The sequence below is a fragment of the Geotrypetes seraphini genome, chromosome 6 (genome assembly GCF_902459505.1).
Source record: "Geotrypetes seraphini chromosome 6, aGeoSer1.1, whole genome shotgun sequence".
Taxonomy (NCBI): domain Eukaryota; kingdom Metazoa; phylum Chordata; class Amphibia; order Gymnophiona; family Dermophiidae; genus Geotrypetes; species Geotrypetes seraphini.
The window spans coordinates 160,814,319-160,839,693 of NC_047089.1; the positions used below are offsets into that span (position 1 = coordinate 160,814,319).

At 43.8% G+C, this 25,375-nt stretch overlaps 1 protein-coding gene across 2 annotated transcripts in view; it reads left to right on the forward strand.

Annotated features, from left to right (window-relative positions):
* Positions 1-25,375, forward strand: part of TUBGCP3 (tubulin gamma complex associated protein 3) — a 323,260-nt gene that overhangs the window by 196,408 nt on the left and 101,477 nt on the right. The window contains exons 12-14 of one of the 2 annotated variants that reach the window (XM_033948055.1): positions 10,505-10,615; positions 11,757-11,826; positions 23,348-23,537. In XM_033948055.1, coding sequence (XP_033803946.1) covers positions 10,505-10,615; positions 11,757-11,826; positions 23,348-23,537 — 371 coding nt within the window. Of the gene's footprint in view, positions 1-10,504; positions 10,616-11,717; positions 11,827-23,347; positions 23,538-25,375 lie in introns of both variants that reach the window. The other variant, XM_033948053.1, reaches the window with a different exon arrangement.

A 25,375-nucleotide genomic window follows, 5' to 3' on the forward strand; every position in this document is an offset into this window, starting at 1 on the left:
AGGGCATTCTGGTTCATCCCTATCTGGACGACTAGTTGATCCGAGCAAAGTCCTTTCAGGAGAGCTCTGAGTTACGGCTCGGGTTGTGGAGTGCTGGCAGTCACTGGGGTGAGTAGTCAACCTGTCCAAGAGCCAGTTGGTTCCGTCTCAGCACCTAGGGTACTTCGGGGCTCTCTCTGACACCAGCTTGGGGAAGGTCTTCCTGCCAGAGGCCCGAGTGGTCAAGTTGTATTGCAGATTCAGATTCTGATGGCTTCCTGGTGTCCTCGGGCACAGGATTTTCTCCAGGTTTTGGGATCGATGGCGGCTTCCCTGGATGTGGTTCGGAGGGCCTGGGTTCACATACGCCTGCTTCAGTATGCTCGGCTGCAGCGGTGGTCACCCCAGTTGCACGATATGGACTCTCCTGTTCCTCTGCAGGGGTTAGTTCGTTGCTGTCTCTGTTGGTGGCTCCTTTCTTCCAGTCTGGTGCAGGGAGTGAGTCTGGATCAGCCTCAGTGGAACTTGCTTCTCATGGACGCCAATCTCCTCAGCTAGGGAACTTAGTGTCTCAGTCGCTTGGCTCAGGGCAGCTGGTGCCGGAGCAGGCATCTTGATTGATCAATGTTCTGGAGACCAGAGCCATCCGATTAGCTTTGATAGTGTTCCAGCCACTGTTGACGGGCAAGTCTGTTAGGGTTCTCTCAGACAATGCCACGGCAGTGGCCTATGTCAATCGTTAGGGGGAACCAGGAGTCATCTGGTGGTGCAGGAAGCAGCTGTGCTCATAGTTTGGGCAGAGACTCATCTTCTGGACATCTCGGCTTCCCACGTAGCAGGAGTGGAGAATGTCAAGGTGGACTTCGTCAGTCTTCACGTGCTAGGGGACTTCAACATGCCCGATGCAGATTGGAACACACTCTCTGCAACTACATGTGGCAGCAGAAGAATATTAACCTTCATAAAGGGTGCACGATTCAAACAAATGGTATTAGAGCCCACCAGGGACCAGGCAATTCTGGACCTGATACTCACCAACGGAGACAGCGTCTCGGAGGTTTCAGTAGGAGATACGCTGGCCTCCAGTGACCATAACATGGTATGGCTCAACCTCAAGAAAGGTTTCTTTAGATCAAACACAGCGACGAGGATCCTCAACTTTAGAGGCACAGACTTTGACCGCATGGGAGATTTTGTCCATCGGGAGCTGCACAACCAAGCAGAAACTGACAATGTGGAGACTATGTGGTCAATTCTGAAATCCACCCTGCACGAAGCTACAAACCGCTACATAAAAACAGTTAGCAAGCGCCGGAGAAACAAAAGACCCCAGTGGTTCAGCACCAAAATTTCGAACCTCATTAAAAAGAAAAAAGAAGCATTTATTGCCTACAAACATTTCGGGAAGCAGGAGGCGAAAGAAGGCTATCTGGTCAGATCTAGAGCAGTCAAAAAGGCAATCAGAGAGGCCAAACTCCGAACGGAAGAAGATCTAGCACGGAACATTAAGAAAGGGGATTAATCCTTCTTCAGGTATATTAGTGAAAGGAAAAGAAACAAAGATGGGATAGAACGCCTTAGGCAATCGGACGGAAACTATGCAGAATCAGATTCTACCAAGGCAGAACTACTAAACGAATACGTCTGCTCAGTCTTCACCTGTGAAGCGCCGGGAGCCGGTCCACAGTTACGGACAAGAGACAACCAGAATGACCCGTTTCAAGATTTCGAGTTTACGCCCAGCAGCGTCTACTGCGAACTTTCAAGACTCCAAGTAAACAAAACCATGTGACCAGATAACCTACACCCCAGGGTGCTCAGAGAGTTGAGCGAAGTCCTGGCGGAACCTTTAGCTGTACTCTTCAATCTTTCCCTACGCACCGGAAGAGTCCCCTTGGACTGGAAAACAGCTAACGTTATTCCACTTCACAAAAAAGGCTGCAGGACAGAGACGGCAAATTACAGACCAGTGAGTCTCACATCCATAGTGAACAAGCTCATGGAAACACTGATCAAACAGAAACTTGACACATTCCTGGACGAAGAAAACCTATGTGATCCCCACCAACACGGATTTACCAAGGGCAGGTCCTGCCAATCTAATCTGATTGGCTTCTTTGACTGGGTAACTAGACAACTGGATGCCGGGGAGTCTCTGGACGTAATATATTTGGACTTCAGCAAAGCTTTTGATAGCGTCCCATACTGCAGGTTATTGAACAAGCTGAAATCACTGGGATTAGGGGACACACTAACTGCATGGGTTAGGGATTGGCTAAGCGGTAGACTTCAAAAGGTAGTGGTAAACGGTACCCCCTCCAAAACGTCAGACGTGACCAGTGGAGTGCCACAGGGCTCGGTCTTGGGCCCGATTCTATTTAATTTATTCATAGGAGATATGACCCAAGGTCTTAGAGGAAAAGTATCTTTGTTTGCCGACTATTCAACATAGTAGGCAAACTATGCCAAACTATGCAACATAGTAGGCAAAAGCATTTTGCCTGATAATATGACACAGGACCTACTGCTACTGGAACAGTGGTCATCGACTTGGCAGCTCAGTTTCAATGCTAAAAAGTGTAAAGTAATGCACCTGAGTAAAAGAAATCCATGCAGAACTTACACACTAAATGGCGAGACCTTGGCTAGGACTACGGCGGAACGTGATTTAGGGGTGATCATTAGTGATGACATGAAGGCTGCCAATCAAGTGGAGAAGGCTTCCTCCAAGGCAAGGCAAATGATGGGTTGTATCCGCAGGGGTTTTGTCATCAGAAGACCTGAAGTGATAATGCCGCTGTACAGATCCATGGTGAGATCTCATTTGGAGTATTGTGTTCAATTCTGGAGACCACACTACCGGAAAGATGTGCTGCGAATTGAGTCGGTTCAGCGAATGGCCACCAAGATGGTCTCGGGGCTCAGGGATCTCACGTATGAAGAAAAGCTAAATAAATTGCAGCTGTACTCACTTGAGGAACAAAGAGAGAGGGGAGACATGATTGAGACGTTTAAGTATGTTACGGGCCATATCGAGGTGGAAGATGATATCTTCTGTCCTATAGGACCCTCGACCACCAGAGGGCATCTGCTGAAAATCAGGGGAGGGAAGTTTCATGGTCGATCATTGGAACAGTCTACCTCTGCAGGTGATTGAGGCCAATAGCGTGTTAGATTTTAAGAGAAAATGGGATATTCACGTGGGATCTCTAGGGGAGTAAAGTCAGGGGGGTGGATCATTGGAGTGGGCAGACTTGATGGGCTATGGACCTTTTCTGCCGTCATACTCTATGTTTCTATGTTAGATCCTGGAGAATGGTGTCTCAGTCCCTCATCCTTCAAGTTGATTATGCAGACTTGGGGTCACCTGGTCCTAAACCTGATGGCCATGAGTGTCAACGCCAAAGCGTCCTGGTTCTTCAGTCGGCGCCGGGATGTTCAAATCGAGGGGCTGGATGCTCTGGTACAGTCTTGGCTGGCAGAGGCCTCCTGTATGTGTTTTCTCCATGGCCGATGGTGGGCAGAGTTCTTCACATTGCTCGGCACCCCGGCCATGTGATCCTGGTGGCTCCAGACTTGCCCAGGTGCCCATGATGGGGAAACAATTGAGGAAGCTGTACATAAAATAAAAAATCACGATACCATGACAACTTTATAGAAATGGAATGGGGCTCAGGCGCCCATGGACTGACCCAGGTACAGATCTGATTCATCATCTCATGGCAGATCCTCTTCCGCTGCCCTTCTCACCCGATCTTCAGACTCAGGGCCCCATTCCAACGTTTGATCCAGATCCCTTTTGTCTTACGGCTTGGCTCTTGAGAGGGAACGCCTAGGTAAGAAAGGTTATTTAGATAAAGTGATCTTCACTATCTTGGGGTCCCGGAGGTTTTCCACTTCTCGAGCTTATGTGCATGTTTGACGTATTTTTGAGGTGTGGAGTGCTGCGCATGAATTGACTTTCTTTCGCGCCTCTTTGCCTCATATCTTGGAGTTCTTGCAGGATGGTCTGGTTTGGTCTTCTCTCTGGCTTCAACTTGCGGTTTTGTCTGCGTTTTGCTGCAGGTTAAGCGTTTAACTTCTTATCCGGACGTGGTCCGCTTTTTGAGGGTGGCCAAATTGCTTTGGCCTCCAGTACGACCTTCGGTTCCTGCTTGGGATCTCAATCTGGTTCTGTCCATGCTTGTGCCCCCTTCCCTGGATTCCTACTCGTTGAAGGACCTTATTCTCAACTTGGTTTTCCTGGTGGCCATTACTTCTGCGAGACATGTTTCTGAGCTGCAGGCTTTCTCTTGTAGGCCTCCCTTCCTGGAGTTTTCTAGGGAGCGGATTGTGCTGCTGCCTGTTCCTTATTTTCTACTTAATGTCAATCAGTCTGTGGTCCTCCCGGTCTTGGGAGGTTGAGAGTGCTATTTGGAGCAGAGATGGTTCGTAAGCTGGATGTCTGTCAGGTCCTCCGCTCTTATGTTCAGTGGACCCAGGAGTTCCAGAAGTTGGATCATCTTTTTGTCCTCTTAGCGGGTCCTTGTAAGGGGGACGGCGCTTCCAAGGCTACCATTGCGTGCTGGATCAAGGAGACTATCGCTTCCCCATACCTTCTTCAGAAGAAGCCTGTTCCGGAATTTCTCAAGGCTCATTCCACTCAGGGTCAGGCAGCTTCTTGGGCTGAGTCTTTGCTTGTGCCTCCAGTGGATATCTGTAAAGCTGCAGTTTGGACTTCTCTGCATTTATTTGTGTGACACTACCATGTGGTCGTTCAGGTGCGTTGGGACGCGGTATTCGCTGAGCGTGTTTGTATACGACGTCCACGGATTCTCCCAAGTCTAACTTTTGTTACCCAGTCAAAGAAGCTGATGAGATTGGATTGGCAGGACCTACCCTTGGTGAATCCGTGTTGACTGGGATCCTGTAGATTCTACTCATCCAAGATTGCGTCTAATTTACGTTTGATTAGTGTTTCCATGAGTTTGCATACTATTGATGTGAGACTCACCGGTCTGTAGTTTGCAGCCTCTGCCCTGCAACCCATTTTGTGCAGTGGAACGATGTTAGCTGTTTTCCAGTCTATGGGGATTCTCCCCGAACTTAGAGCGAGATTGAAGAGTCCTGATAGCGGTTTTGCCAGGACAACACGCAGCTCACTGAGCACCCTGGGGTGTAGATTGTCCGGTCCCATGGCTTTGTTCACCTTGAGTTTTGCCAGTTCGTAGTAGACATCGCCAGGTGTGAACTCGAAATTCTGAAATGGGTCTTCCACGCTGGGCCTTGTCTGCAACTACGGACCGTGCCCCGGTGCCTCGCAGGTGAAGACCGAGCAGAAGTATTCATTCAGTAGTTCTGCTTTATCAGAATCTGATTCTGCGCAGTTCCCATCTGGTTTTCTAAGGCGTACTATCCCGTCTGTGTTCTTTTTCCTATCACTAATATACCTGAAGAAGGATTTGTCCCCTTTCTTCATGTTCTTTGCCAGAGTCTCTTCCACTCGAAGTTTGGCCTCCCTGACTGCCGTTTTGACTTCTGCAGACCTCACCCTATGTTCTAGTTTAGCTTCCCTAGTCTCCGTTCGTTTGTAGGAAATAAATGCTTTTTTCTTCTCCTTGACGAGATGCGAGATTTCTGCGGAGTACCATTGGGGTTTGTTGTTTCTCCGCCGTTTGTGTACTGATTTAATGTAGAGGCTTGTCGCTTCATGTATGGTAGATTTCAGGGATGACCACATAGCTTCCACATCATCGGTCGTAGCTTGGTTCTGCAGTGTCCAGTGGATGAAATCTCCCATGCGTTCGAAGTCAGTGCCTCGGAAGTTGAGTACTTTTGTTTTCGTGTTTGATCTAGGGAAACCTTTCCTGAGGTAGAACCACACCATGTTGTGGTCGCTGGAGGCTAGCGTATCTCCTACCAAGACCTTCGAGACGCTATCCCCGTTGGTGAGTACCAGGTCCAGGATCGCCTGGGCCCTAGTGGGTTCCAATACCATTTGTTTGAGTCGTGCTCCCTTTATGGATGTTAACAGTCTCCTGCTGCCGCTGGTTGTTGCTAAATATGAGTTCCAATCTGTGTCAGGCATGTTGAAGTCCCCTATCAGAACAGCGTCTCCCCGTAGAGTGATATTCTCTATGTCTTCAATTAATTCGGAGTCTTTGTCTTCCAGTTGTCTTGGAGGTCAATATACTACGCCAGGATACAGGCATTTTTCCCTGCCTCTGGCCAGGTTCACCCAGAGAGATTCCCCGGTGTACTTGACATCTGTGATTCTGGTAGTTTTGATGTCTTCCTTAATGTATAGTGCCACCCCTCCCCCTGACTTTCCCTCTCTGTCCTGACGAAATAAGTTGTATCCCGGTATAGCCATATCCCACCCATGAGAGTCTGTGAACCAAGTTTCAGATATTGCCACCATGTCAAGGTCGGCATTCATTATTTCGGTCTCTAATTCTAGAATTTTATTGCCTAAACTGTGTGCATTAACATACATAGCCCTCCATACCCCGTGATTGCTAAGTCCCTGTGGGGAGTTTCCCACCTGGGGTAGTGTGACTCCTAGAGAATTGTTTGCAATGGGGGCACTTACTTTGGACTTAGAATCGGAGTTTCGACTCACCTCGTCAGGATTGTTCCTTACTGCACTTGTATCTGAGTGGGTACCCTCCCCTGACTTACCTAGTGTAAAGCCCTATGAAGCAGGCGAGCTAGTCGGTGTCAAAAGACGTTTACCCCTGCTGGTCAGATGGAGTCTGTCTGGTCACTGAAGTCCTTGCAACGCCTCTCCATGGTTCAGGAATCCGAAGTTCATTTCCCGGCAGAGGGTGGTAGTTAACGGTACCCTCTCTAAAACATCGGAGGTGACCAGTGGAGTACCGCAGGGCTCAGTCTTGGGCCCGCTCCTTTTCAACATATTCATATGGGACCTAACTCAGGGGCTTCAAGGTAAGGTAACGTTATTCGCTGACGACGCCAAACTATGCAATATAGTGAGAGACGGCAATTCACCCGATAGTATGACACAGAACCTACATTTGTTGGAGCTTTGGTCCTCGACCTGGCAGTTAGACTTCAATGCTAAGAAATGCAAGATCATGCACCTCGGCAGCAGAAATCCGTGCAGAACTTACACCTTGAATGGTGAGTCCTTAGCTAGAACTTCAACAGAACGAGACTTGGGAGTGATCATCAGCGCAGACATGAAAACTACTGATCATGTGGAGAAGGCTTCATCTAAGGCAAAACAGTTGTTAGGTTGCATCCGCAGGAGTTTCGTCAGCCGGAAGCCTGAAGTCATAATGCCATTATACAGAACCATGGTGAACTCATTTGGAATACTGTGTGCAAATCTGGAGGCCACACTACCGAAAAGATGTGCTGAGAGTAGAGTCGGTGCAACGGATGGCCACCAGGATGGTCTCGGGGCTCAAGGACCTATCGTACGAGGAAAGGCTGAAAAATTTGCAGCTGTACTCACTCGAGGAACGTAGGGAGAGAGGAGACATGATCGAGACGTTTAAGTATATTACCGGCCGTATCGAGATGGAAGAAGAGATTCTCTTTCTCAAAGGACCCTCAGCCACAAGAGGGCATCCGCTCAAACTCAGGGGCGGGAAATTTCATGGCGACATCAGGAAATATTTCTTCACCGAGAGAGTGGTTGATCCTTGGAACGAGCTCCCGGTGCAGGTGATCGAGGCAAACAGCGTGCAAGAATTTAAGAGCAAATGGGATGCCCATGTGGGATCCCTTAGAGGGTTAAGCCAAGGGAACCTGTCACCAGGAGTGGGATCCCTAGGATAGTAGACTTGGGGGTGGGTCAGTAGAGTGGGCAGACCTGATGGGCTATGGCCCTTATCTGCCGTCATCTTCTATGTTTCTATGTTCTGGTGGCAGCCCTCCAGGGGTCCCACCCATGATGGGTACTGTTTTAGTACGTCCCATCAGTGAACTGTGCTGGTCTGGAGAGGTGCTAAAGAAGAAGAAATTAGGTTCTTACCTGTTAATTTTCTTTTTTTTAGACTCTCCAGACTGGTACAGTCCCCACCCTGTCTGTCTGTCTTGTTCTTATGAGTTTCATGTGAAGAGTGATTTTTTTTTTCTCCGGGTTCTAGTATTTTTCTACGATCGGGGAGATTAAACAAGAACAGCAGCTATGGCGAAGCTGTCGAGCTATGGGGACGTTTTGCTGAAGGGGCTTTTTTCTATTCAATTTCCAACAGTCTTGTTCTATTTTAGTTGTTACTCCTGTTGGGAGTGTTGTTACTTCTTAGTTCTGCTTGGCTATTTGGCAGACTCAATATATGGGGGAAGCATATCTACTTGTATTACAGCCAAAAGTTTTGTCTCAGTCTCTACCTGCTGGTCATGGTGAGCTATTACCCATCAGTGAACAGTGCTGGTCTGGAGAGTCTAAAAGAAAGAAATTAAGCAGGTAAGAACCTAATTTCTTCTTGGTTTTCATTCATATTATCTTTCACTAATGTACTTTCAGAGCTGGGTTAGATAAAGTATGAATACTTTTTTTGGACAGCAACACACAGCAAAAGCACAGATGATACACACAAAAATGTGTAGATCACACCATGAAAATCTTGAATCTTTTTATTAGCAAATACCTGACTTGGCCATGTTTTGCCTACTCTGGACTGTGTCAGAGGTCAACAGTAAAGAGGGATCAAGCATACAAATTCCCCCCACTTCTCCCCTCCCTTCCTCCTTTCTGGCCTCCTCTCAATCCAACATTTCTCCTTCTACCAGTCCAACATTTTTTTCTCTCTGTCTTCTGCATGCTTCCTCTCCTCCAGTCTTCATTCCCTCCTCCAGTCTTCATTCCCAACCAACATCTCTCCCTTTCATTCTCTGTACTCTCCCCCTTCTACTGATTGTGACATTTCTCCTTCTTTCTGCCCTCCCCATCTAACATCTCTCCTCTCTTCTTGAGTCCAACACTTAATGCCTTCTGCACAGTTTCTTTCTCTCGCTCTCTTCACTTCCGTCCCTCCCCCCCAGTCAATCTCTCCTTCTCTGTGTCCTTATGCTCTCTCTGCCCTGACTTTTCTCTACCCTGATTCACCATCTACCTTCATTTGTGGCCCAAAGGATGTCGGCAATGACAGCCAATCACATATACTACCCTGCCGCTGCCATTGGTGTTTCTTCTCTACTGCAGGTCCGCCTCTGATGAAATGGAGGTTACATCAGAGAAGTTAGGCCACAGTATTGAGAAGACGCTGGTGCTGACAACAGGGCAGCATATGCGACTGGTTGCTACCAACGATGTCCTTTAGGCTACAAATGAAGGTAGGACCACCCCTGCTCTGGAGGAGGGGCATGCCCCCCCCCCCCAACCTTTCTGACGCTTATGTCTGGTGTTACCTCTGCTCTTTTTTTAACCTGGTTCTTTTTAAAATGGATATCTGGCTGTTTAGTGGATTATGTGGGTAATGGGGTTGTATAACCTAAGAATATCTGTACACTTCCCCCTCCCCATTTGCGGTTTCGGCAATCGCGATTTCGCATATTCGCGATTTTTTGGGGAGGGGGAAAAAAGAAAAAAACCCCACAGTTTAGCCTTCCCCCCGGCGTCCCGGCCTTACCTGGTGGTCTAGCGGGCTTTCGGGGCAGGAGCGATCTTCCTACACTCCTGCCCCGTGTAGATTGCCAATAGGAAATGGCTGTGGGGAGTTCCCGTCGTAGTCTCGAGAGACTACGGGAACTCATGGCAGCTATTTCCTATTGGCGATCTGCACGGGGCAGGAACGTAGGAAGATCACTCCTGCCCCGAAAGCCCGCTAGACCACCAGGTAAGGCCGAGATGCCGGGGAGGAGGGAGGCGGGAGTGGGTTAGAGCCGGACCAGAAGATATTTGCGGTATTTCACCATTCGCAGTCCGGCTCTGCCCCTATCCTCCGCTAATCCGGAGGGAGAAGTGTAATGGCAAGTTGTGTGTTTGCATCTGCTGGTGAATACATAATATGCTTTGAACCTTGGCTTGCTTATCTATTATTATTCTAATTGGAGTTCCAGCTTAGTGTGTTTATAGCAGTACAACAGCTCTGGAAACTCTGGAACGAGAGGGCATAGGATGAAAGTTAATAGGTGATAGGCTCAGGAGTAATCCAAGGAAATACTTTTTTATTGAAAGGGTGTTAGATGCGTGAAACTTTCTCCCAGAAGAGGTGGTGGAGACAGAGACTGTATCAGTTCAAGAAAGCATGGGGTTGGCATGTGGGATCTCTTAGAGAGAAGAAGAGATAGTAATTACAGCAGATGGGCCGACTGGATGGGCCATTTGGCCTTTATCTGCCATCATGTTTCTAAGACTGAAACAGATTTGTGAATGCTTTTTTTTTCACTCTTTGATAAGGAGATTTTATATAAGAGGTTTTCTTTGTTAGGAAGAAAGATTGTGGTAAGAAAAATCTAAAGAAAAGAGGAAAACTAAGGCCCTTGGATGGAGTGAAAGACATTTTATTATTTTGAATATAAATACATCTGGACACCAAATTTTCAGATTTTCAAAGCTATATTTTCTCTCCAGTTTTTTGTAGCTTCTGATCCTACAGTGAAGACGGACAGACTGTGGCATGACAAATATACTCTGAGGAAATCAATGATCCCTTCTTTTATTACCATGGATCAGTCCAGGAAGGTACATTACAAGGGCTAAATTTTATGCTGGTTATTGCTGATTACTTTAAAAACACAAAGGGGCCCTTTTAAAAAAGCTTAGTGCACACTAATTACTGAGGGCGAGATTCTCAAAACTGTAACGCCATTGCTAAACTGTTTTCCGGTGGTTTAACCTGCATGCATTTTAGCAACGGATTATCTCTGTCTTTAGCGAGGTTTATAGCAGTCTCCGACAAGGGCATGCAAATGTGCTCTCTAACATTGAAATGAGCCCTCCGGTGGATTCTTAAAAATCGCCAAGGCATTTTCAAAGAGCGGTGTCAGCTTTTGGCGTCAAAAAGCAGCAAGCTTTAGGAAAAGGGCCTCTAAATATAAATTTAAAATGCAGCAGATCTGTCTTGTATGTAGAAATAAGTGGCTTCATTATCTGGGTAATATACTGAGGGTGGAGAATTACTTAACATTTCAGTAGGTTGCATTTCTGTGAAAAAAACATCTTCTAGTACATTTCCTATTGAATGTCTGTTGATAGATACCTAGGCCTGGATGCACTAAAGTCACCATGTATCTAATGATTGCCGCTAAACCAATTTGACCTGGCCAAGGCAGGAGGGAGAGGGCATCCTTCCTGCCTCTCTTTTTTTCTGGGGGGGGGGCAGCATTGTCAGGGGGGATGGCACAACTTTTTTTTGGGGGGGGGATAGATATTGTGCCTGTGTAACACATACACATCTGTGCCCATTTAAAAAAAAAAAACCAAAAGAAAGAAGCTCTAAACAGCTTAGCAGCAGGAGGCTGCCTCAGGGCTTTCCCTGCTGCTCAGCTGTTCGGACTTCTCCTGTCAGCTCTGCGCATGTGTCAGTCACTTTTCCAATGACTGATGGGGTGGAATTACGGCAGACCTCTGCAAAACTAATTTGCATGCAAAGTGGTTTGAACATCGATCGCCGTTTTCATATTGGACAATTAATCGTCCCCACAGTGACTCACATGGTTTTAACAATTATTTTTGTGCATTTGGGTCCTAATCTTTTTGAGAGAACTGTAGTTATTTTGGGAGTTGTGCATAGTTGCCATTTATAAGTGTAACAGCATGTCTTGATGATCTGATATTTCCTTAGGTCCTTCTAATTGGAAAATCTATAAACTTCTTACATCAGGTTTGCCATGACCAAACTCCCACTGCTAAAATGATAGCTGTGACCAAGTCTGCTGAATCGCCAAAGGATGGTAAGTTATATCAGAATAAAAGCTACTTACTACTCAGGAACTTGTGTGTTTTGTTCTAAACTAAACTAAACTAAACCTTAAGCTTGTATACTGCATCATCTCCATAAAGATAGAGCTCGACACGGTTTACAGGTAATTCAATAAATGAGGGAAGGACATAATAAGAAATTAGAGGTTAAGAAGAGGATAGCTAGCTTTACATTTTAAATAGACAGCTTTACGTTTTGGAGAAAAGCCAGGTTTTCAGATGCTTTCGGAATAATTGGAATGAGCCTAGGTTCTGCAGAGGGGCAGGGAGGTTATTCCAAAGCTCAGTGAATTTGAAGAAAAGGGATTTCCCTAATTTACTTGCATACATGACACCTTTTAATGAGGGGAAAGATAGTTTGAGTATGTGGGCGGATCTGGTAGTGTCAAGTCTCGAAGAATTCCAGGATAGTGGGATTAGGGGAGGAAGAATTCCATGTAGGATCTTGAAAATTAGTCAGGTACATTTAAAGTGAATCCGAGAAATCACCGGAAGCCAGTGAAGTTTGACAGAAACGGGGAAACATGATCGAATTTGCTTTTTGCGAAGATCAACCTAGCCGCAGTGTTCTGGATCCGCTGAAGTCTTTGAAGATTTTTCTTGGTTAGACTTAGATGGAATTACAATAGTCCAGTCTGGAAAGAATGATTGATTGTACAAGGATAGCAAAATATTGTTGGCAGAAGCAGGATCTCACTTTCCTCAACATTTGAAGATTAAAAAACATTTTTTTACCAGAGAGTTGAGATGATCATTAAATGAAAGTATAGAGTCAATAATGATGCCCAAAACTTTGCTTGAGAATTCGATCTGCAATGTGGGACCAGAAAGTAGTGGAATGAGCGTGGGTAACTGATCTAATTTTGGACCAAGCCAGAGTAGTTTTGTTTTGGACTCATTCAGAGAGGGCCCAGGATTGGAGTTTCGTTATGCAAGCTGTTATATTTTCAGTGAGGTTCGAATCTATCTCAAGAAGGACAAAGATGTCATCTGCATATGTAAATAGAGTTTCAAAGGGAGATAGATGGAAGAATTTCAAAGAAGACATATAAATGTTGAAAAGAAGAAGGGACAGGGGTGATTCCTGGGGAACACCACATAGCGGTCTCCAAGGAGAAGACATGGTTCCATTCATGTTAACAGTGTAAGAGCGGGATTGTAAAAATTTCGAGAACTAGTATAAGACTGTGGAATCAATGCCTATCTCAGAAAGTTGGTAAATTAGGATATCATGGTGGACAACATCAAAGGCCGCAGATAGAACGAATTGTAGTAGGATAGCAAACTTAAAACAAAATTGAAGTTGTTGAATCTTTGAGATTAAAGAGGCCAGCAGGGATTCAGTGCTGAAATTGGGTCTGAAGCCATATTGGCAAGGTAATAGAATGGCGAATCTCTCTACGCCTTCCACTTATGGGGAATTTAGGAAACGCCAAAAACATATCTGTTCCTGAAGTATCTAGACAGCTGACCCTTCCCTTGAACTGTTAACCACTATCTTTCACCTCTGTTAAGTTCATTCAATTTGTACCATCTTTTAATCTTTGTAAACCGCATAGAACTTCACGGTCCTGCGGTATATAAAAAAACATTATTATTATTATTATTAAGTAAGATGAGAGCTGAGTCGATATAATAGTCTCGAGCATTTTGGTCAGGAGAGAAATATTTGCTATAGGACGAGAGCTGGAAGGGGAGGATGGGTCTAGATAAGCTTTACTTGTTTTACATTACATTACTGATTTCTATTCCGCCAATACCTTGCAGTTCAAGGCGGATTATAAAAGAAGTTATCTGGCCATTTCCAGAGGAATTGAAGAGAAGAGGTGGTTGCTTCAGAGAAATTGGGATGAGTCTTGTGGTGTTAGTTTGTCTTCAAGGATTTCTTGAATAGCATGGTTTTTATTTCTTTTCTGAACGCTTTGTAGTCTGGAGTCGTTAGCAGGAAATTGGAGAGTTGGTAGTCCAGTTTTGCTGCTTGTATGGCTGGAAGGCCATTGTACAGTTTTTTTCGTTTGACGTCTCTGATTGGGAACAGTTTGTGGGATCTCCTATGTCTGGTTGAGGTAGTTTAGATAAGGCGGTAGTTTAGGTAGGTTGGGCTGCCTCCATTTAAGGTTTTAAATAGTAGGCAGTAGAATTTGAATTGTACTCTTGCTTGTATTGGGAGCCAGTGTGAGTTGAGGTATGCTGCCGTGATATGGTCTTGTTTCCTCAGTGAATAGATAAGTCTTAGCGCTGTGTTTTGAACTGTTTGTAGTTGTTTTATCATGATTGCAGGGCAGGGGAGATAGAGCATGTTGCAGTAGTCTAGAACACTGTTCTTCAACCGCCGGTCTGCAGACCAGTGCCAGTCCGCAGGAAATTTCTGCTGGTCTGCACAGGGCCGGCAAGATTGCTGCTGCTGCTAAAGCCGACAGGAAGTCGTCTTTCAAACGTCAATTCTGACGTTGGAGAGGACGTTCTGGGCCAGCCAATTGCTGCCTGGCTGGCCCAGAATGTCCTCTCCGACATCAGAATTGACGTTAGAAAGAATACTTCCTGTCGGCTTTAGCAGTAGCAGCAGCAGGGTGGTAAGATAGCAGCCGACCCGGGGAAAGGAAGGAGGGAGGTTTTTTTGTTGTTGTTGTTTTTTTTTTGCACGGCAGGGAGGGAAGGAGGTAGGCAGGCAAGCAGGTTGGCTTTGGCCAGGGAGGGAGGGATACAGGCAGGCAGGCTGGCTTCTGGGGTGGGGGTGGGACAAAGTGTGGAAGGCACTGGGGGCACTAAGGACATGGGAAGGAGGCACTGGGGGCACTAAAGACAGGAAGGGGCACTAAGGACATGGGAAGGAGGCACTGGGGGCACTAAAGACAGGAAGGGGCACTAAAGACATGGGAAGGAGGCACTGGGGGCACTAAAGACAGGAAGGGGCACTAAGGACATGGGAAGGAGGCACTGGGGCACTAAAGACATGGGAAGGAGGCACTGGGGGCACTAAAGCCATAGGAAGGGGCACTAAGGACATGGGAAGGAGGCACTGGGGGCACTAAAAACATGGGAAGGAGGCACTGGGGGCACTAAAGCCATAGGAAGGGGCACTAAGGACATGGGAAGGAGGCACTGGGGGCACTAAAGACATGGGAAGGAGGCACTGGGGGCACTAAAGACATAGGAAGGGGCAATAAGGACATGGGAAGGAGGCACTGTGGGCACTAAAGACATGGGAAGGAAGCACTGGGGGCACTAAGGACATGGGAATGAGGCACTGGGAGCACTAAGGACATGGGAAGGAGGCACTGTGGGCACTAAAGACATGGGAAGGAAGCTCTGGGGGCACTAAGGACATGAGAATGAGGCACTGGGGGCACTAAGGACATGGGTAGGAGGCACCGGGGGGCACTAAGGACATAGGAAGGAAAGAGGGAGGGAATAGAAAGGGACAATTCTTGGGCCTGATTGCAGAAAGAAAGAAATGAAAGAAAGGATACACAGACAGAAAGAAACGCAACCGGAGACTCATGAAATCACCAGACAGCAAAGGTAGGGAAAATGATTTTATTTTCAATTTAGTGATCAAAACATGTCAGTTTTGAGAATTTATATCTGCTGTCTATATTTTGCACTATATTTGTCTATTTTTCTATAGTTACTGAGGTGACCGATGGGGCAGAAACGGGGTTTTAAAATTTTAGTCCTAGTAGTTTGCCGGTCCACAAAATAATTATTTTATTTCTGCCGGTCCACGTGTGTAAAAAGGTTGAAAAACACTGGTCTAGAAGACCTAGGACTTGGGACTGGACCAAGAGCTGGAATTGTGTTCTGTCGAATAATTTTTGAACTTGCTTCAAGTTTCTCATGACCGCGAATGATTTTTGTATTATTTTGTTGATTTGTGGTTGCATAGTAGTACAGCATCTGTCTTTCGTCATAACTAGAAGTTGTATGGGGTATGTGATTGAGTTTATTACTAGATTTGTTGTGGGTGGGGTTTTATTATTTTCGAGGAGAATGAATTTTGTCTTGTCTGGGATCAGTTTCAGTTTGTGATTTTTCATCCATGTTGCTACTGCTTCAATTGTCCTGTGTAGCATGTCTGTCATGGAGGACGTTGGTTGGTCAAAATGAAGGAGAATGGTGATGTCGTCTAAATAGCTATAGGAGGTTAAGCCTAAATTGTCCAGGCAGGTTCCGAGGGATGCAATGTAGAGATTGAAGAGAGTTGGAAAGTGAAGATCCTTGGGGTACGCCGCAGGGGTTGGACCATGGTTCTGAATTTTCTTTGTTCAACTTTACTCTGTAAGTTCTGGATTGTAGGAATCCTTGAAACCATGTGTGTACTTTATCTGTATTTTTTAGTTGTGTTTGCTTTAGAAAATATGGAGACTGCACGTTTGTATCTATTCCTGAACCTTCAGGTTGTCAATCCCTTCTTGTGAGAACTTTTGTAGGAAGCTTCATTTGCATACTTTTGCTCCTCCTCTCTTACCTCTGGCCTGTCTTCCAAATCCTCAGTTGTTTTTCTGCAAGTTAGACAGTAGAAGCTTGTCTTTTCTGTTCATGTTATTTTTCTTTAAATTCAGTATATTGTTTAAACTAGCCAATTATTTACAAAAGACTATTTTGAAGATTTTCTAAATCTGAACAATAAGTTCGCTGACAGGTATTAGTTTCATAAGATCATACATCTCATTATTGAGTGTAGGGGATGTAATCTAGAAATGCCACATGGGTTAAAGGAAAACAAAACCTTGCTGTTGGCTAATTGAACATAAGAGCCATGCTGAATCAGGCCACAGTCTGTTGAGCCCAGCATCTTGTCTCAAACAGTGCCCAGCTATTTCCTATAGCTTGTATCCAGGGAGCAGTACAGTTCAGGGGGTGAAGTACTTTTGCACAGAAAAGAGGAGCGGGACTTAGGTGTGATTGTACATGAGGCTCTTAAGGTAGCCAAATAGGTAGAAAAGGTGATGATGAAAATCAGAAGGATGCTTGAGTACATAGGAAGAGGAGTGGTTAGCAAGAAAAAGGAGATGATAATGACGCTGTATAATTCTTTGGTAAGACCTCATTTAGAGTACTATGTACAGTTCTGAAGACTGTACCTTCAAAAATATATAAACAGGGTGGAGTCAATACAGAGAGTGGCTACTGAAATGGTCAGTAGTCATTTAAAGCATATGGTAAGAGACTTAAAGATCTCAATATGCATACTTAGAGATATGATAGAGACATTTAAATTCAATCAACAATCAAACTGTTATTAGCCAAGTGGTGGGGATGCCCCATGAAAAACCATTTATACTCAGTGGAGAAAAAGCCTCAACTATCAACAATGTACGGACGGCAACTCGATGAGTTTTTAAGCCAGTCCTGATCTGTATCATAAGCAAAAAAACTCCACAACTTTTCAAACGTAGTTTTTCAAAATGGGAACAAAACCACCACTGTGCACAGGGAACCAAAAAAAAGAACAAAAAACAGTTCACTTATCTTCGTAAATGTCACCAGGAACGTATCATGTTCCTTACTGTGAGTAGATCTAACAAGGCTCTTGTTTTGCCAATCAATGGCTGCGTCAGGGAAATTCATGGAGCAGGAGAGAATGTGAATGTCCCTGACGCAGTCATTGATTGGCGAAACAAGAGCCTTGTTAGATCTACTCGCTGTAAGGAACATGTTACATTCCTAGTGACATCTATGAAGATAAGTGAACTGTTTTTTATTATTTTTCTTGGTTCTCTGTGCACAGTGGTGGTTTTGTTCCTGTTTTGAAAAACTACATTTGAAAAGTAGTGGAGTTTTTTGCTTATGATTCAGAGCAGGACTGGCTTAAAAACTCACCGGGTTGCCGTCCGTACATTGTTGATAGTTGAGGCTTTTTCTCCACTGAGTATAAATGTTTTTTCATGGAGTATCCCCACCACTTGGCTAATAACAGTTTGATTGTTGATTGAATTTATATTTTGTTATTGCAACTTGTATTCTTGAGAGACATTTAAATATCTCCATGCCATAAATGCACAGAGGGGCGAGTCTTTCTCAGTTGAAAGGAAGTTCAGGATTGAGGGAGCATGGTACGAAGTGAAAGGGAACAAACACAGGAGTAACCTAAGAAATATTACTTCATGAAAAGGGTGATGAATTTGAGGAGCAGCGGTTTAATATTGAGACGGGTATAGAGAGGTCTTATTCAAAAGTTAAGGTTCTAGACTTCTAAAAAAATGAACTTTGTATGGATGGGGGATTATGTCAAGGAATTGTCTGGATGGGAACATCTAGAAGGAATAGAAATGCAGTGGGCAAAACTGAAAGGAGTTAAAGGTGGCAGACCTTTTTGTGAGGCAAGTGAGGAAAAGAAGGTTGCTTTGGTTCTCAAAGTAGTAGCTGAGAAGGAAAGGAAAAAAGTTTAGCTTTCATAAACTACAAAAAAAATCGCAGAAAGAGGAAGACAGCCCAAAATATCTAGAAAGTTAAGAGAGGTTGGTCATGTAGTCAGGAAAGCAAAGATGCAAACGGAAGAAAAAACAAAGCTGGCACGGTAAAGCGGGGAGACAAAACATTTTTTAGATATATCAGTGATAGGAAGAAGTGCAAAAGTGGCGTTGTGAGACTCAACAGTGAAGGGGAGAAATATGTAGAAACTGATAAAGAAAAGGCTAAATTGTTTAACAAATATTTCTGTTCTGTGTTCACGGCTGAAGCACTGGGAGCGGGAGTGCAGAAGACAAATAAGAATAGGGATGGAATAGTGGTAGACCCTGATAATTTTCAGAGGATTGTGTTCGTGAGGAGTTAGCTAAATTAAAGGAAGACAAAGCGATGGGGCCAGATGGTGTACATCCAAGGGTGCTGAAGGAACTTAGGAAAGTTCTGGTGGCTCTGCTGACTGACCTTTTCATTGCTTCTCTAGATGGGAGTGGTACCGGAGGACTGGAGAAGGGCAGATATGATCCCTCTCCACAAAAGTGGAAGTAAGGAAGAAGTAAGCAAATTAATAGAAATGCTTTTAAAACAGAGAATGGTAAAGTTTCTGGAATCTGGTGGATTACAGAACCAGAGGTAATGTGGATTCACTAGAGGTAGGTCTTGTCAGACAAATCTGATCAATTTCTTTGACTAGGTGACTAGAGAATTGGATAGAGGGAGTGCACTAGATGTGGTGTATTTAGATTTTAGCAATGGCTTCAACAGTGTTCCACACAGACGTCTAATAGTGGTCAATGGAGATTGCTCTGAGGAAAGGGATGTTACCAGTGGTGTGTCTCAAGGTTCTGTTCTTGAGCCTGTTCTTTTTAATATTTTTATAAGTGATATTGCTGAAGGGCTTGCAGGTAAGATTTGTCTCTTTGCAGATGATACTAAAATCTGCAATAGAGTAGACACCCCGGATAGTGTGAATAACATGAAGAAAGACCTAGCAAAGCTTGAAGAATGGTCTGAAATGTGGCAGCTAAAATTTAATGCTAATAAATGCACGGTCATGCATTTTGACTGCAAAAACCTGAAGGAACAGTACAGTTTAGGGAATGAAGAACTTATGTGCATGACAGAAGAGTGGGGCTTGGGTGTGATTGTATGTGATGATCTTATGGTGGCCAGACAGGTTGAAAAGGTGATAGCAAAAGCTAGACGGATGTTATGGTGCATAAGAAGAGGTTTGGCCAGTAGGGAAAAGGAAGTACTGATGCCCTTGTAAATGCCCTTGTAATGAGGTTTGGTGAGACCTCATTTAGATTATTGTGTACCATTCTGGAGGCCACACCTTTAAAAACATATTTAAAAAAATGGAATCGGTCCAGAAGAAGACTACTAAATGGTGTGTAGTCTTCGTCAAAAGGAGTATGGGGACAGACTTAAAGATCTCAATATGTATACTTTGGAGGAAAGGCGGGAAAGAGGAGATATGATAGAAACGTTTAGATACCTACATGGCGTAAATGCACATTAGTTGAGTCTCTTTCATTTCAAAGAAAGATCTGGAATTAGAGGTTATAGGATGAAGTCGAGAGATGGTAGGCTCAGGAGTAATTTAAGGAAACACTTTTTTACAGAAAGGGTGATGAATGCGTGGAATGGTCTCCCGGAGAAGGTGGTGAAGATAGAGACTGTGTCTGAATTCAAGAAAGTATAGGATAGACATGTGGGATCTCTTAGAGAGAGGAAGAGATAATGGTTACTGCGGATGGGCAGACTGGATAGGCCATTTGGCCTTTATTTGCCATCTTGTTTCTATGTTTTAAAACTATGTAATTAAAACTGGAAAACTTTAAGGATTAAGAAGAGAGAACCTCAGAACTGATTAAGCATTTCTAATTGGATCATTAATGGTGAGACCTTAGTTAGGACCAAGGCGGAACGTGATTTGGGGGTGATCATTAGCGAAGACATGAAGGCTGCCAATCAAGTGGAGAAGGCTTCATCAAAGGCAAGACAAATGATGGGTTGTATCCGTAGAAGTTTTATCAGCCGAAAGCCCAAAGTTATAATGCCGTTGTACAGATCCATGGTGAGGCCTCATCTGGAGTATTGTGTACAATTCTGGAGACCACATTACCAAAAAGATGTGCTGAGAGTTGAGTCGGCTGAATAAGTTGCAGCTATACTCACTCGAGGAACGTAGAGAGAGAGGAGACATGATAGAGACGTTTAAATATATCACGGGCCGTATTGAGGTGGAGGTGATATCTTCTTTCTTAAGGGTCCCTCGGCCACAAGGGGGCATCTGCTGAAAATCAGAGGTGGGAAATTTCATGGCGACACCAGGAAGTTCTTCTTCATCGAAAGGGTGGTCGATCGTTGGAATGAACTTCCAATTCAGGTGATTCAGGCCAGCAGCGTGCATGATTTTAAAAAGAAATGGGATACACATGTGGGATCTCTAGGGGGTAAAAATAGAAAGGGGGTAGACATGTGGTATCTCTAGGGGGGTAAATTCAAGGGGGTGGGGTCGTTTGAGTGGGCAGACTTGATGGGCTATGGCCCTTTTCTGCTGTCATCTTCTATGTTTCTATGATTGAAGTATATTTTTATGTATTTTTTTATCTACTTGTTTGAATTGAATAAACACCTACATAAGGAATATCTCTTTCACATTTTCCTTGTTTTGGGTTTTGGTGTGCCATATCAATTTACAATTTGCTCAGCAGTTGGCATGGATAATTTGCAATCTTTCAAATCAGCCTGCTCTGTATTTAAGGAAACCTGGTCTACTGTGGCCTGTATTGCAATCTTGCTATTGGGATGCTCTGTCTTCCCTTTTATGATGATATCTTTTAGATCTATAAATATAGTCTACCAAGTGGTCTAAATAGTTGATAAACATTCAATAATGAACAATCCACTTGAACAGGGAAGTCTACAGTCTATCTACGGCATTAAAAAAGCCAATGCAGGAACGCTCAGCCGGAGATCTGTATCAGAAGTAATTTCAGTACTTATATATCTTCAACCTCCCTGATGATGGACTCAACTGAAACTCAGTTGGAGTTGGAGGCTTATGCTGATTGAACAATATAGTAATTAAAACTGGAAAACTTTAAGGATTAAGAAGAGAGAACCTCAGAACTGATTAAGCATTTCTAATTGGATCATTAATATAAGGAACAACTGGCCTGGTGAAGCCTACAGATTACTACTCAAGGAGATATTGGGACTTTAATTGACTCATCAAGTTAAGTAAGCTTCATTGGGCCTGAATGGCTTCAAAATTTAACATCATTAAGAACCTTGAAGATTGATTGATGGACTCTACTTTAAAGTTTTAGATAGTACATGTAGCTTTTCCCAGCCTATGATTTTGTTATTAGTAGCACTTTACACTTTTAAATGTAGATGAAATAAATTTTGTTAGTTTTTAGGATATGAATTGAATTAAAGAAATCAATAAATTAAATATTTAATTTTTATGTTATGGTATTCTTGGAATAGCATTTTAATGAATTGAATATCAGTAATTGAATATATTTACCCTACTTTGTTTAGTTCTTCCTGGCTTTGAACAGGATTAATAGTGGGCTGGCTGCGTGGTCATCTTCCCTATCAAGGCACAAGGTTTTATGGGAGTTGAGGCTCAGTTTGACTTCGGTTCGACTGGCAGCCCAAAGACCAAGTTTGTCTGGCGAACCTGTGAGGCAGAGTTCTTTTCCATTTATCCCAACTGCATTCCTGAGCAGAAGCAGGCAGGCACATGGCACAGTGATTAAGCCTATGAAGTGGGGGTCACCAGAAGTAAATTTTATAGATTTCTGAGCCAGAGCCTAGATCTCCCACCTCTGAAGCCCCTTTCCTTACATTTTTTTAATTTCTGGGATGTCCACATGGGCCTTTTTACTGGCTCTGGCCATCTTGGATTTTAAACAACCTTTTTTTTCGAAAGTCTCCATCTGCCTCAAAATCCCTTGATTTTACTTAAAATTGAAAGGGGTGGACCCCTCAGGCCTTCCTACTCCTATATTATGCCAGGTTTGTGCTGGATGGCCAGCCAAGGAACATTCATGTCCCATGTATGGGGAAGGGGTGGGAGCCTTTGTCTCAGCCTTTGTCTGAGTCCTACAAGTCTGGGGTAATTTAAGAGGCACCTTCCATTACATTACATTACTATGTAATGTACCTGTACCTCGCAGTTCTAAGCGGATTACAGTGTAAGATAGCTGGACATTTCCAGGAAGTTACAAACAACAGTATAAGGTTTCCGAAGATGCATTGGCCAACGCAGATTGTGGTGGCCGCAGAGCCCAGGATGACTGGCAGGGGGTTCCTGCTGGTGTCCTCGAGACCCCCAGTACAAGGCTTCCTCCCCCTGTATTTTGTGAGTCTTGTGTGGAATGCCTATTTGAACTGCTACAGGTCCTCAGCACCTGCTTTCAGTGTGACAGAGACAGCAGCACAGGGGATCTCCCCTCAGCATGTGCATTTATTCTTTCATTAATGATGTGCACATGCAAATTTAGCGAACCTTCGTTACTCACCGCCATCCTCATTTACATATACATTTTTTTGGAGAATGATTTGTCTTTTTGAAATCATTACAATAACGGCTGTGACAGTGGCCCATCGGTTTTTAATGTGAAGTTTTGAGAATCTAGCCCTTAGTCCTCTTGCTGCCAGAGAAAAAAAATCTGTTTATAGTGAATTGATTGAAGTGGACAGAAAGATCCTACCAGCGAACCTAATGTATTTTGTTTTCAGTTTGTGTTATGATAATCACCACTCTTGGACTAAGGGCTCCTTTTACGAAGGCACGTTAGGGCATTAACGCGCGGAATAGCGCGCACTAAAATGCCGCACGTGCTAGCCGCTACCGCCTCCTCTTGAGCAGGCAGTAGTTTTTCGGCTAGCATGCACTGAAAACACTAGCGCACCTTCGTAAAAGGAGCCCTAAGTGTGTTAGCCTGATTGATTAATTACATGATTTTCTTCTGCAAAGCGTTTAGATGAGTATCTACATTAATATATCTATGCTTGTCTACATCCTGGCTTTTTCTAAATATATTTTCCCTCTTTATCTTTCAGTTGCAGACTTGTTCACAGATTTAGAAAATGCCTTTCAAGGAAAAATTGACTCTGCTTATTTTGAAACCAGCAAATACCTACTGAATATTCTCAATAAGAATTACAATTTACTAGAGCACATGCATGCTATGAGACGCTACTTACTTCTGGGTCAAGGAGATTTTATACGGCACTTGATGGACTTGCTTAAGTAAGAGAACTTTGACTATAATTATGAATACACATGCAAAATTTGGTCTTCATAGGAATCCACATTTTAGAGCTGTTAATATGCTTGAAAACTTACTTTAGGGGCCATTTTAATAAGGTACGCAAATGGATTTAGTGCACTCTGAATGCTGCACAGCCTATTGTTTACCTTTGGACTGCCTATCACTTAATGCATATTTATTTGGTAGCGCACCTTAGTAAAAGGACCTCTTAGTTATTGGAATTGGGAAAATTTCAAGTATGCTAACTTTTTTTCAAATATCTGAGGGTACCTTGTTGAGGGGAAAAGCAGCTTTAGAAATTGGTTTGTTACTATTTTCCCAGGACTGCATTTTTTGATCAAAAATTTTCATTGTGATTAATGGCATGATTAATCAGATAATTAAAAGCAGGGGTATAAGCAGAAGTCCGTGGAAGGGGGGAAGACAGGGGTAGAAATTTAAAATATTTGCCAGCTAACTTTAGTAGTTAGCATTCAAAATCTTCATGCTTAAAATTTCTCCCACTTCGTGTTTTCATCCTTTCAAGGAATAAATAATACTCAAAAATCCAGTAAACTATAACTTTAGTAAATTTTATACATAAAAGAAATTGTGGCTGCAAGTTTGGAGGTCTGCTTAAGCTCTTTGATTAAGACGACTAGAAACTGGTACCTTTGCAAATGAGTGCGTACCAGTCTCTGTTAGTGCTCACTGCACTGCTTTTAGGAGACTATATATAGTGTGAGTCTAATTACAGGATGTGTAAGTGGCTTGTGCCCATCTCTGCACATAAAGCGTTGTTTTATGTACAAAAATAGCTTTAAATATTGCCCTCACAATTTTCAAAGCTTTATACTCAGATTGACAGCTATTTACCTGCAAATTATCCATTTCCCCTTCGCAGGTAAAAAAATACCTGCTCTGGTCATAGCATAGGTGTGCATGGTCCGGCATCTCTCCTTTGCGTCCCTGTCCTGACCATGGTTCCATAAGCTCTCTCAATTCCCTCCCCCACCCATTCCCCCCTTCCAGTATATCTTAAAATCAAGTCCTCAGCCCAGCAGCAACAGCGATATAGGTTGCATTCGGCCTGCCTTGGGGCTTTCCCTCTGACCTGTCATACCCTAGAGAAAACAGGAAATTGAGTCAGAAAGGGCAGGATCAGTCAAAGGAAAAGCCCTGCTGAAGGCCACAGTTAGTGTATGAGCATCCCTGCCACTAACACCACTAAGTCAAAGACTTGGTTTTAAGATACACCCAAGGGGGATTTGAGAGAGCTTATGGAACTTTGGTCAGGGAAGGGAGAAATGCTGGACTGTGCATAGGGAAAAGTGAGAGGGAGAAAAGAGAGAAACACTATGCAACACAATTAATTATTAGTCATGATTTAATTTTTTTATTGTGACTTATAATGTTTTAATTGTGGCATTAATCGTGATTAATGTGCAAATCTTTATTTTACACTATAATGCTACTCTTATCACCCTATTTGATAGGGATTTTTTTCTCCATGTATATTTGATCACCTTAGATTCCCAGTGTTTTGGTGCTTTCCAATTTTACCCGTAAAGATTTTAGTCCTTGCAAACATAACTTATCAGCAAATTATTTTTGAGTTTAAATATTTATTGCCTGAGAAATATTTTTTCTTCCTATTGGACCTGTTTCACAAAGCTGCGTGGCAACAACCCAGAAGCCCTTTAAATCTCTATGGGCTTCGAGGCCGTTACCGCTCAGCAGCCGCTAGTGCAACTTTGTAAAACAGTCCCATTGTCTTATAATCTATAGGAGAGAATTTTGATTTTTTGCAAATAATATTTACTTGAAGTATATTACT